The following is a 13,938-nucleotide window of genomic DNA, read 5'->3' as shown; positions in this document are numbered from 1 at the left end:
CGTTGCCTCAGTTCGCTAGTTTACATTGGAAATTTTCATTCTGCTCATCATTTTCGCGCTTCCCTTCACGCGCCCGCACGTTCGCTCTCGTCACGCGCTCCACTTTCAAACCGTCCGCGCTTTACCATATTTCCCACCGATGACAACTTCGACTCATCGACTCCCACCGCCCAAACCCAGCCCGCGGCCGTTGTTTGCAACAAATTTGTGTGAGAAAATTAGTTCCCACAGCTCCCAACCGTAAGCCACCTTCTGCGCACCGCGCTTTCAGCGGTTTTGGGGATGAATGGTTAGAAGCTAGGGATTGGCTATGGGGAGGGTGAAGCGTCTGGTCTGGCGTGAGGTTAGTAACATCACCACACCCCCCCACCCTCGGGTCATTTCATTTCATTACCTTTCAACCTTTATTTGTGCAGCCCATATTGGTTGGGCTTTTTTTTTGTGTCCCGCTGCCCGAAAATAGAATGATGGAAATATGTACATTTTCATTTGATTAAATGACCCCAGCGAAGGTGAAACAAAACAACCAACCCCAGACCCCGACGTTGACCCCCGCGAATCACATTCGAGCTTCCGGGTTTGGTGGGATGCTGTGGTTGAAAGCTGGTCAGTGTCAGACGTATTTCGAGCGACCACAAATATTAGGATTCAGCTTGACACAAAACAACAATGACAATGAAATGGAAAGTAGCCGATGGTGGCATGCGACAAACGCTGCACAAACCCGACCGCAAGCATGGTGAAACCGTCCCTTCACTAGACATAGACTTGGGTATTTTCCTCTGTTTGTATGATAAATGCTAAATGTTAGATCATGTTTAATTTCAAATGTAGCCACAGCACCTTGAGTGACATACATATTAATGCATTCTCTGGCAGGGGAATTTGAAAAAGTTTATCATTTGTTTGTCTTTAAATGGTGATTTTCTTGATGTTGTGGTTGGTTTATGAAAGTATTTGTTTAGCTTTCTCTCTGATTTTTTAACTGCTAATTCAATTCGATGTTTTTTTGTTTTATCATTGAAGCTCTTCCCTATATCTTCCTTGTTATTTGATATCTTTGAAAGATTCCTTACATTTTTATTGTTATTTTCTGTGTAAGTTTATTTTATTATCATTTTTTTCTAAATCAATTAAAATACTATTTTTACGTATTTCCTTGTTCACTGTGCTTGTTACAAAAGAAAATAATTCATATTTTTAAACATTTCAATAGTTTTACCAAAATTCCTTTCTTAAATGACACAAACACTTTAGTTCTACCAATGTACTGAATTTCTTCTCTCCCCTTCTTTCTTCCCACAGAGTGCACTCTAGCGCCGTTCATCAGCGGATCAAGCTCCGAGAAGATCCCGTTCGTCTTTCTGCCCCACCGTGGCCAAATCGTTCATCCAAGCCGCGAGATTGGATTTCCCGGTAAGTTGCTACACCATGCCTGCCAACCAAACCAACGATCAAATCCAACCAAACCACCCTGAGTTAAAGAATCAGCTTCCCTTTCTGAATAGCCTCTCCTCTCTAACTTCGTCGCCTCTCAAAACAATCGATCGATCTTGGGCGTTCGAAAGAAAACAGGCGAGAGAATAGCAAACCCTGCCAACAACGGCACTTGACTTTAATTTAGCAAACAATTATTACACCTCGACGTGGATGAACTCTTCACGCTGGTACGGGTTCGACAAAAGAGGGTTCGGCTCGCTTCAACACCATACTGCTACGGTACGCGGTAATGGGGCTAGCAATGGGAAAGATTTGCTAGAACGCAAAGCAACGAACCTCCGTGTTTGGGTTCGGGTCGTGCCCCGGAACCTAACCCCTTACTGTAAGCGGCATCCACACACCGCATCGTGCAGTGTTTAGACAAATTCGCTCATGGTGCTGGTGGTGTTGTGCCGCTTTACCTTTCGCCGCACCTGTTCGATGGCACAGGTGCGAAGTATCTGCACACACTAAAGCATCGGAAAGACCTTCCCGGTCAAGTGGTGCAATTTGTCCGAATGCGATGCATGTCAATGCACCGCCGTTGCGTGATTACTGCAGACTCCAACGATCACCACGTGCACTATTAGGAGGGGGCTTGGTACGGGCCACCGTTACAAGCACTTACGCGCGGGAACATGGCAGGCACTTAATTTGCTCTCGCTGCCCTCTTACGCGCTTACAAACCGGCTGCGGTCGTAACGGCCTAATGTGTGCCATAGTGGGGTCGAGAATTCGGGAACGACGCGTGACAATACTTGACGCGGTTTGTGTGCGGTAAAGTAAGCAGCAGCGTTTCTATGTGCCTCTATGTCAAGAATTATGAGCAGAATGGCATAAAAGCAAACACAACCGAACACAAAACGACATGGCAAATTTGTCGCTTCTGAGCGTTTTTGTTATGTTTTATGCACACCGAGTGGCGGACAGGGAGGAACGCAAACACACGTCTGTGTGGCCATCGCGCACGGACACAATGTATCGCACCGGGAACGACCCCATTAGGCGGGTCAGTAGCCGGGAACGTGTCGTCGGTGTATTTTGTGCGATGCTTCACATTACCTTCAGGTTTAGCTTCTGGTTCGGCCGCACTGATATGCTTGGATGAGGAAGAAGCTAAAACAGGGTAGCTGGTATGTTCGTGTGTGTTATTGCTAAATTGTTAAAGTGAAAACAAAGCAAGAAGTTTAAGCTGTTACCATGCATCATTAAGAAGAGTAGCTGGTTGAAGTATACAAGTGTGACATCAAATTTGAATTTAACACAGTGCAATATAAATGTTTTAATTTGTTCTTTTTTGTCGTTAAGTTTTTCTCATCAGTACTTTAGATCGATCAATGATTACAGTTTAACAATTCACTGATTAACACTGGGCCGATAAATTTCATACAAAACATAGAACTAAAATGAAACTCAAAATTTAGTCTTCAGCATCCCACAACAGATATGTTTTACGCGTGTACAAAAAATAACATCACAAAAACATGCAAATTGCACTCTCCACCACAAGCTGCAGTTATCTCACACTACCATGTTAGTCGTTAGGAAGATCAAGTCCAACAAAGCAAAAAAAAAAAAAAACATCCAAATTGCTATTTCCATTGACCTTTGGTTGGCAGTTTTATTTGCATCTGTATCTAATAGTGTCGGCTTCGCCACTAATACTGCCAATTAACCGTTTACTCACAGCGGCTTTGCATATGATCTGCCTTTTCCTTGTGCCAAACAAGCGATGCGCTTTCTTACTTACACAGCAACCAAAAAAAAGCATAACCCAAAACTAAATTACAACTCCACATAGCTTCACATGAAGAAAAAACAACACACACTCATACAGATGATGAAATAATTAAAAACCTTTGTCCTCTGCTTGGCACAAAAGCCTTGCCTTGTTTCCCATAAATTAGCGCTTGTGGTTGCCCTGAACCGCAAGGGTTGAAGCTTTGCCATAAAACGATCATGAGCAATAAACCCGTTAAAAGGCCGCCTGGACGGTGGGGAATTTCTCGGCATATTCCTTTCCTTCAGGGTGTATATTGACGTAGTCGGAGGATCGATCAAAAGGACTTTCCGATCACCAAAGTTGAAAACAATCCACACAAAAACCTGATTTTAACACCCGAATTTTGAGGTGGCTTTGGTCGGTGATTGTGATTGTTTGTTCTGCCCGAAAGGACTGTAATACGGGCACAGGACATTCCATTTGCCAATGGCTCTAAATTTGTGTGACAATTCGGTTTTGTTTTGTTCGGTTGTGCGAGAGTTTTAGACCCATTTGCCGTTTACCGATCACAGCGACGAGTCGTAAAACTTGAGTATGATTTATATCCTCTCTGGGTGGAAAATAATAAAATCAACCGTCAGCAAACACACTGGCACTGGCGAGCATAATAAATTGACCTAAAAATTGATTTGCCAAATCTCTTCCCCGTTTGTTACTTGTCTGGAGACTTTCCTATCCATCCTGTTGTGCTACGATTGTCTCACTCATTCTGTGTTTGTCTCGAACATGATATTTACATCACAATGTAACCACTTGCCGAGCGAAGTGAAAAGCTCAACCTTCCAGACAGCTTCTCCGACTATTGAGATGCAAAGTTTCTTCTGTGCCAGGTGTGGTGTTCCAGATGTAAACAGGTTCCTCTTCTCACAATCGATTAAAGCCGTCCGAGAAATCAAATATAAGATCACCCTTTAAGTCAAAAATGGTAACACTCGGACGGATGGAACGCCCAAATGCAAATCAACGCTTGCAGAGGGAGCAGATCTTCCTTTGCCTTCGGGTGAGAACTCCAAGAAAAGAAACGGGACTGCTACGTTGAGAAAGAAGGTGAAGCGACTAATAAAATAATAACAACTACACCTCCTTCGCCTCTCCGGGCGCCCTCCGCACCTAGGCCCGTAATTCTATAATAGCAATAATCATGCCGTATCGTTCAGTGATAATCGTAGCGAGCCCGCTCTTCCTTCCTTCTTCGATATTCCCTCCTGGTGGAGTGGTATTGAAACGATGGGATAAACATAACAGACAGCGAACCCGACCAAACGCGCGTTGAGTTTGCGTTTGCCCGTGTCGTACACACGATCATGACGCAGAGTGGCCTTCAAAGCCGTTGTAGCCGCAGTGTCAGGTGGAATGCTTTGGAGCCTCCTCGCCAAGCACCTCGCCAAAGCGCCAAGAAGTTGCGATACGACACTTAAGAATTTCGCGCTTTTGTTACTATCGCTTGACAATGCTTAAACCGTGAAGAGCCCGGCACTCGATCGTTTGAAACCTGTACGCCCGCTCTCGAGGCGATGTTATTTAATGAAGACTTCAACCGGGAGGTACCGTACCGGGATATGAGCGAAAGATGCCTCAACAAAAGATGTCTATTACAAAAAAGTTTGGAAAAAATGGGGAAAGAAAACACGTTGAATCTATTGAACCTTCAAGATCCTTGGATTGGCTTTGAGCCGTCGTTTGGGATACATTTTGGCGTCACAAAAAAAAACGAAACCTAACGGAACACCAAAGTGAAGGTTGTTTACAAACTTTCCGCACTTGCTGCCGGGTGCGTTGGTGTTGCTCCCCCCCCCAATGAACACCCATCAAAACATCATCCATGGACGTTCATGATGATCAGGTTTAAGGACACTGGCTCGGGACCCTAAATTACTTCACTTAACACCGTGAACCTGAACTGGGGAATTTTTGGGGACGGTTTTACTTAGCGCTTCTTATCCCTGCGCGCTTCTTGGCTGCTCCATAAATTGCAGAACTCATAAAATCGATAATGAACGTAAGCTGTACCGATGCGACAACCCGGGCCCATGTTTGCCTGACAATTTTACGATGCTCACCAGAAACGAACAGAGACACAGAGTGCATTCCATTGCCAAGCGAGAAAACAAAACAGACACAACGAGCAGTAGAAAATTAAAATACACATTTTACTGAAATTGGTGCAAAACATAATCGAAAGCCACACAAACTAGTGCGGGGCGTTTCTTTCAAGCCATCCAGACATAAACTGCACTTTCTAAAAGGGGTTTGCCAAATAAAACGTGCAGCCGGTTTTTGCTCGATATTGCCGATTTTCACACCGATCTGGCCGGTGCCGTGTCGTATGGCATTACTTTGGAAAGTGCTCGGGCACGATTTACTTTTTTTGTATCGCCCTGTTACAATTGGTGGCCAGTTTTGTTCTACCTACTTTGCGGCTGCCGAATAACGATATTTAATGTGTTTACGTTTGCCTTTTTTTGTTGTTGTTGCTCGAGTTCAATTCACTTCCCTGGGTTTCGTTGGGGATGAGGTGCACCAGGAACCAAACGACTACTGCGATGAAGGAGTGATGGTGCTGTTGCACTTTATGGTTCAAGCTGCCTCTTGCAAGTTTTCAATTAGGTGCTGTTGGGATCGGAAATTTATGTCTCAATAAAGCACCGAGAATTTGCATATTTATTGGTCAGCGATAAAAGCGGGTAAAAGCAAAACTTCATTCGATTATTGGTAAATTTGCACCAACATTGCATTGAGTTCCTACTTAAGTTAAAGTTATTTTGAGAAAGTAAAAGAGGTGAAAATGTGATTAATTGAAATGAAATTTTGTAAGAAAACGCAAGAGAAACAAAATACAACTTCATAACAAAAACATGGTGAAAAGCATATCAAATAACGAAAAGAGGACATAGGCTTGACAAAAACATTTAAGACATACAAAACTGTTTCTAAAAACATGAGTAAACTAAAGCTTCATTACGATTGAAAAATAAAAATATAAATGACGTTAAAATAAAGCTAAAGCTTCATAAAGATTGAAAAATACAAATAAAAATGACGTTAAAATAACGAATAGTTGATATAAAATAGAAGAGAAAGAGAATAATGAATAAAAATAATGAAATGATCAACGAACGAAACAAAACATCCCATATCTTTTAGTGAGCAAAGCTGATTTAAAGGAAAAAATTAAATATATTTTATGCGATTTTCTCAATTATTATTCTGTTCAATTTCGTTGATCCATTCACGTTATCTGATTTTGTTCTTTTTCGTGTTTCATTTTGTGTTTCTTTTGTTTTTTTTTTTTATTTCTCTCTTGCTTTGATTTTATCAATTTTATAAACTTATGTATATTGTATCGTAACATTGTATGTTTGTTTTATTATGCTTTCTTTGCTACTCTTAATCATCAACTTCCTGTTTGTACTCATCCAATAAGTTTTTCTGTCAAACTATCATTTTTCTCCTCACTTGTCACTAGTTTGTCACACACACACACTAATCATTCTTCACATTTCCTTCCAACTCTTTCCGCAGGTGTCAAGATGCCGATGTGTGCAGTATCAGCCGCCCAGTACCTCACCACCAACGGCTGGGCGGAGCTGCGCAACCCGATCGACACGGACGTCCCGTTTCGGCTGTTTCGTGACGAGGGGCGCATCTATCTGCAGTGGCTCGGCGAGCCGGAGCTACGGCAGCGCATGCAGGGCCGGCTAGTGCTGGTGCATCTGATGTGCCGCGACATGACACCGCGCCTACTGCTGGAGGAAAGCCGAGCCGCCCTTCATCAAGGTACGTTGGTATAGGCATAAGTTTACCCACCACCCAGCACTGCACCTGAAGGCGCTAGGCGGAGATACTGTTCTGCCCTAGCCAAAGCAGTGCAACCGTTCTTTTTTATTAATTCTACAATTTCCAATTCCACCACGGTCGCTAGTTGCCGTTCCGGGCTGGCGCTCTCGAGCCACCGCGCCGGTCTGCCCCGGGTGCGTCTGCAAAAGCCCTTCGGTGTTACAATATCGCACGCTCGCCTGAGCATGAGCGCCCGGAGGTGCGGAGGGAATAATTATAACCGCTTGTGATTTTCCACTTACTTGTGGACAAAAAGGAATACAGAAGAAAAACGACCAGAAGGTGCAAAACCAGAGGGAAGTTCCCTCCTTTGATTCACCCCTCGCGTTCGCGTCTTTCGGACAATACTCGTACAATACTGGGGTCGGTTATTCCCTCGGTGAGTGAGAGCGCGCGTGCGCTCAAGCCCGAGCTCATGTCAAATCTTAATCTTAGACAATGGACCCGCCAACCCGCCAAGGCGCACGGTGCGGAAAGCGCGATAAATTTATGATGAATCACCTTGGAGCAGCGTCGGAGCAGCAGCAGCAGCAGCAGAAAGGGAAGCAACAGAAGGGCACCTGTTGTACCTTTCGTGTTGTACGGCCCCTTTCACCATGCTGTTCCTCCCCAAGGGAGCTATTATTTTGGTCAAAGTGCTCGGCTATTTTGGCTCCATAAATTCATTAGGTTTAGTTGGCTTTCAGCGGAGTGTGGAATTTGTTTTGCCGCGCATGCCACTACCCAGTCTCTCTCTCTCTCTGTATTCTCTGTAAATGGGTTACACACCTAGCCCTCCTCCTCTTGGGGCTTTTGTGGCGTTTTGATGAGACTTGTTTGGACGCTTATCGCGTCCTCTATTTATTTATTTCTCGTTCAGTTTCTTGCCCGTCGTTGCGTTGAACTTTTGGTGTACTTCGGGGGGTCACGCTCCACACGTGCCATACTTGGGGTAAATTATATTTTTGTACGCGTTTTTTTTCTATCTCCCATTCCTTATTCCTGCCAGTGCTGCCGACATCAAGCGGTGTTGATTGTTCGAGGCCTTCCAACCTGATTGCGCCAAATCGATAAGAATCGCCGCCTGTCCGCTTTTTTCATGTGTGGATAACTTCAAAAGCAATCTAGTTGAAGTTTAATTTGAATCCCATTTTTACCATTTTCATGTGCCCGATTTTGGAGCAACCGGGTCTTTTTTTTCAACTACCTTAGCAGTACCCTCTGGTGATGGTAATTGTTCAGAACAGATTGTTGGAGCTTACTGTACACTTGCGGTGCGCATGCGTGATGCCCGCTGCCCGCTAGATCACCAGAGTTCAACGCATCGCATAGGGCCAGAAGGTAACCGGACGCTAGATAAACATCAGCTGCCGCATATGATTGCCCCGCTGGGTACAATATTTCACCCATCGCGAGCGCGCGCGCCCCATGACCGCTTTGAATGCAGGAGAAGTCGCCGGAAGTGCTAGAACGAACCTGCCGAGTGGCGCGGCTGAATAGATCATTTGGCATCAATGAGTGATGGCTTTACCGACATGGGAGTCAATAATGAAGAATAGGGGAATATAAATCATTGATCAATCAATTTGCGATTTGCAGCAGTCGATTTTCGTCTTTGTATTTTCCTTGCATTATCAGTGTATAGGGAATCTTGTTTCCTAGTGATGTATACCAGGAGATAAAGATATTCCCGGATGATGTTTCGTATTCTGGAACATTGCTGGTTCATGAGTTCTTGTTATGACGTACTTCGTACTTTGCTTTTTTGGGCATTTCTTGGCATCATATTGTTGGTATTGTCTAAAATTTTCATTAATGTTATAGAAGATACTGCCCTAAAGCTTACAGATGCATCTCATTATACATCTAATAGTAGATCCTATTATGACTACAGGACCTTGGAGGTCTAATCTTACGCCAATGCCCAATGACTTCCAAACAATATCCAGGCATTATTCTACCGATATCTTGTCGGATATTCTTCGGAGTATCTTCAAATATAATTAAGAGATGTTCTTCAGAATTTGGAACAAAATCACGAGAACACGATTCATTATAATGACAATACATTTGATTTCTCATCCTTATTTTAATTTGAAATATAATTTGTTAATGCTCCTAATGAATGAGATTCTTCGCTTAACTTAAACGAGTCAGCAATGAATAGCTCATTCAATTAAATACATTCTAATACATTGCACACATTAACTACAATAAAACGATCCTCCGCAAGCGATCGCTCATCCCCGAAGCACTTACCTTACCTTTATCAATAGCAATTCAAACATAAATTCATCACACCGATTCACCACCCAGGCCTAACCACCCTTGCGGCACCAAACCCAATATCCCTTTTCATCATAGAAATCCTACACACTTAAGCGTGCCATATAATATTCGCTTTCCTGCAACGCTTGGGGGTGCAAAACCCTCCGGTCCGTTACACTTGCAAACAAATGGTGCGATAAAAACGGATGACACCGTTGATATTTTGTAATCAGTGGTGTAAGTTATTTACGAGCTCCCCCTATATTTCCCGTGGTCGTTCCTTCACTGCGCCCCATCGCCCCAAGGGCTGCAGGTATGGCCAGTTTTGCTACTAAGTCTTACTTCTTGCCGCCGGCAGCGATAGTTAGAATGATGAAGGAAGACCATTGCCGTACCATTCCGGTTTAGCGCGGCATGTCCGAGAAAAGCGTCAAAGCTGAAGCGCAGCGGACCGCGCGTGCGCAACACGGAATGGCGGAATGCAAATGTACTGCCGTCATATGTTCTCCGCTCTGCTCGTTGATTTCGTAGGCGGCTGCCCATCGGCGATGTGCAATCTGTTTCGACTGGTTAATGGCATCGTTTTTTTTTTTTTTTTTTTGGTTTGTGTCTGTGTTTGTTTCCTCCTTTCCGTACCTCCAGTATCAGCATCCTGGGTGCCCTTGCTCGAGGCCTAATCACGGTAACATGCACGCCGAAGGTACGCCACTAATAATGCGAAACGTGATCCCGGGGACCCGATGGGGGTGATATTAATTTTGCTCTATTTATTATCGCCCATGTAGGTCTCCATTTCTTTCCCAGTTTTTGCTGTGTGTTTTATGTTTAATATGCTAGATCTCTTTTTGCACTGAATGGAGTTTTTTTTACTTCAGTATGGCGATCTATGATTTATTATTCGCAATAATCAACTGTCCAATTTCCCGTTTCATACGTTGCTAAACAGTAAAAAAGCGTCGTGATCATGCTGAATACTCCGTCCAATGCAGTAGCCTCATCGTGCACATACTGCTGTACTGTTGCATCTTGCACCGTTCGTTATCTTTCGTCTTAATTTCAATTTACACCGTTTCCGCCTCCATCAAAACTGCGGGTAGCCGCGAAGTAGAGCTTCACACAAAATTAGCAAAATTTATTACGGTGATGAAGAAAATTATTATTTATACGTACGTTCTGCGTATCGTTGACCAAAAATCTTACCCCCTCGTGTGTGTGTGTGTGTGTGTGTGTGTGTGTGTGTGTGTGTGTGTGTGCGTGCGTTTGTGTGCCACCGTGCAAAGAGAAAGACTGTGCAGCGACCTTCTTGAATACATACAACGCTCTGTGCACATGAATCAATTGCATTTGATTGTGCAGTAGATGCAGCCCCGACCTCAACGGCAGCAACAGAATGGTGCATCATCAGATTGGTTTTATTACTCCATTCTCGGTTGAGAAAGCTGCAACGAGCAAAACGACCGACCTGCAAGCGACGAACCCCTTCCGTTGCTCACCAATCAAGAAAGCACTCGTAGATCGATACGATCGCATCGCGCACGGTCTCCGGCAACACAATTAATAAAACACCAACGCGTACCGAGCGGGCCCCGCGTGTCGGCTGCGGGTGTTGTAGTAATAAATTCAACACAACCCTGTGTTCACCCCTCAGTTGCATTTGCTGTGGCTCTAATTTCGAAGCGACCCCTTGCTTACCAACATTCCACATGCTTTTATTTTACCTACCCATTTTCAACTCATTCGCTTTACCATCTTCTCCACCACCTTGCAGATGACATGCAGATGCCGAATCAAAACATCTTCACACCGTGCATCGCTTTCCGCGTCGTTGGGACACCGATCAAATACGTCACCAGTAAGTGTTTTGTAGCTCTTTTGTTATGCTTATACTTGGTTTTGCGGCTTGTTTGGTTTCGTTCTCGATTTCGAGACCTTTTTTTTGTTTTCTTTTCTTTTCCCCCTGCCTCACCAAGAAGTTTTTGCTTTGTGTGTGTGTGTTTTTGTTGTTTGTTTTCAGGTTATGATTTACTTTCATTGCACACGAGAGGTGTTTGGTTAATTTATTTTATCTCTTTTTTTTTGCTTTTACGGCTTATGCAAATGTGCTTTCCGCGTCTTTTTTTTCTATTTTGTTTACTGTTCTACTTCTGCAGAGGCATCACATCACAGAACTTGTTTATTGGTAATTTATTTGGATCAAGCGATGCACGCTGCTGTTTCGTAAACGATTTGTTGTTTTGTGTTTATGATGGAACGCCTCTTCAGAAGAAAGTGTTTAGCTTTGATTTTGACACTTTATTTGCTGTCAAACTCTCTTTTTTATGCTAAAATTATTATTTATTATTTTCATTATTACTTTTTCTATGCTTAAAGTACATTTCAATAAATGTAAAATCTCTACGAATTCGGTCTTTAATTTGCACTTGTCTTACATTGATGTATTGAAATATCATTTCTAAACCACTAAATACCACCGAACCATGTGACGATTTGTTGCTTGTTTCGCATTGTTTACGTTATTACTTAAAAACAACCACTTCAACAGAAGCACTATAATCACTTCCTGCTGCGATGGGAAAACGATGAAGCCAAATGATGGTGTAAACACTAAACACCAGTGAAACCACACCAACCTCACACAAACACACAGCCACAAACACATAATAATCATTCATAAAGGTTCATCGGACGGCTTAGTGTGATCGTGCGCCACCCTCGCGGCGTTGGGCAGGCAAGCAGTCAGGCCACCCTCAAAGACCGCGCGAATATGCTCGCTGAATCATGTAATTGATATATTTGCTTTGCGCTTGGGACGGCAGAGACCCTCTCTGCTTGTCGGTGGCTTGTTTGCCACCGAAAAGGGGAGGGTAGATGGAAACGCAGAGACGTGAAATGAAGAAAACCCATCTGCTGCTCTTCGGTTGAAAGCAAAAACACAGTAATAATAACATTGTATGCAAATATCCTCCCGCACATGAGCACCCAGAAGGGCCGTGTGGTACGCAGGCTGTGACTGTGGCTTGTGGTCCACACATCTCGCCAACAGCCTCCCATTACACACACTCGGTTGCGGGGTTTGTGGTTCGATCGTAAGCAACTTGCACTTGGAAGATGCTCCGAAAGGACAGCAACGGGGCAATTGAAAGCGAAAAAATCGAAGACCCCAATTAGCGCAGGAGAAACGCGCAGGTCTCTCTCTCTCTCTCTCGCTCTCTATCTCTCTGGTGGATGGTAATTATGTGGTCGCTAAATTAGGAAGAACTGAACTTTAGCGTCCGTTCCGGTTTCGAGCGCCGATTTCGAGCGGCGCGGAAGGAGGGAGAGTCTGCTTTATATACTAATAATATGCGTACGTGATTTTAACATACCGTTTTTACCTTTCCTTTCAATCTCAGATCAACAGATGGTCGGGGAAAAAGGGGTTTTTTCGATTGAGGTTGAGGCCCCAATTCCTTGCGGAGGCGGTAATGATGACCGATCGTTTAGAAATCAAACGACCACGTACCGGCACGTGTGTACTGCTGCCGCGTATGTTCCGAAAGGGAAGTTTGGCTGTTCGAATGAAAAAAAAAAACTTCCGATTTCACTAACTTTTATTTTTTCTTGAAAAACATCTTCCCCATTTTTTTTTTGCCGGATTTCGGTAATGTTTCGCGAAAGTGAGGTTCGCCGGTGACGTACAAAGCCGCTAAAAGCGATCAAAATCGGTCGATCGAAAATGAAGTACCAGACCAGGAAAGGAATTTCATTCATACGGTTTTACGCTTGTACTTACCAAAAGAAGAACGAATAAATGTGTGGTTAGAGGAAAGGAAAAGAGCGCGAATTCGCGACACGAAGACGAACGACAAAAAGGCCGAATCATTTGATCGTGTTTGACCTCCTCCAGTGTTGTGGTGGACACAACAGTCCGGCCATAAATTATGAATGGTCTCGCTCTGTTCGCCCGTTTCCATTTCTTATACCTTCAGTTCAATAATGTCTTTCCCTTCGTCCTATTACCCCGTCCTGCGTGGTTTCATATTTCAACCGTGCAAGCAATTACTCTCACGAACGAATATGTGGCAGATCATTTACACAGCCATACAAAACGTTTCTGCATAAGGATGGCAGGGGAACCGGGGCGAAAGGCAATTGTCAGAACGTTTGTGGCCAATAAAGTGCGACACTGTCACGACGCCGCATTCTTGGGGTGTTTTCTGGTTCGTGGAAAGGTGACGTGTTTGCTTCCCGGGCTGACCTGGCTGCTAGCGCGCAAGCGACGAACCCCTGGCCACACCGCGCGAGAACGAAGGTGATTTGTCAGCTTTATTGTGCCCATTAGGGGTGACTTTATGAGACGTCTTACTCAAGCGACGGGTCAATTGGTTTTGCCACCATTCTTACCGACTGGTTTCACATGGCGTGTGGGTAAGAAATTGGTTGCGGTTAAATGGAAGCGCCGTCGACGCCGTCACTTTGTGCGGAGAAATTCCAATTCGGAAAGCAATGAGGCGATAAATTGGTGTGTTTTGCTGGACAGAAGCTGTCAGTACAAACAGTGCTGTTGAATGCCTCAAGTTGATTGCTTTTATGAATGAAAGGATCACAAAGTA

The 13,938-nt window shown here is 44.0% G+C and overlaps 1 protein-coding gene across 2 annotated transcripts in view; it reads left to right on the top strand.

Moving 5' to 3' along the window:
• Positions 1–13,938, top strand: part of LOC121592108 — a 77,642-nt gene that overhangs the window by 52,725 nt on the left and 10,979 nt on the right. For both annotated transcript variants that reach the window (XM_041913401.1, XM_041913400.1), the window contains exons 6-8: positions 1,306–1,416; positions 6,785–7,039; positions 11,115–11,198. In XM_041913401.1, coding sequence (XP_041769335.1) covers positions 1,306–1,416; positions 6,785–7,039; positions 11,115–11,198 — 450 coding nt within the window. The remainder of the gene's footprint in view (positions 1–1,305; positions 1,417–6,784; positions 7,040–11,114; positions 11,199–13,938) is intronic.

This window comes from Anopheles merus, chromosome 2L (assembly GCF_017562075.2).
Source record: "Anopheles merus strain MAF chromosome 2L, AmerM5.1, whole genome shotgun sequence".
NCBI lineage: Eukaryota > Metazoa > Arthropoda > Insecta > Diptera > Culicidae > Anopheles > Anopheles merus.
Note: the sequence above shows the minus strand (reverse complement) of the source record. Positions and strands in the feature narration are given on the sequence as shown.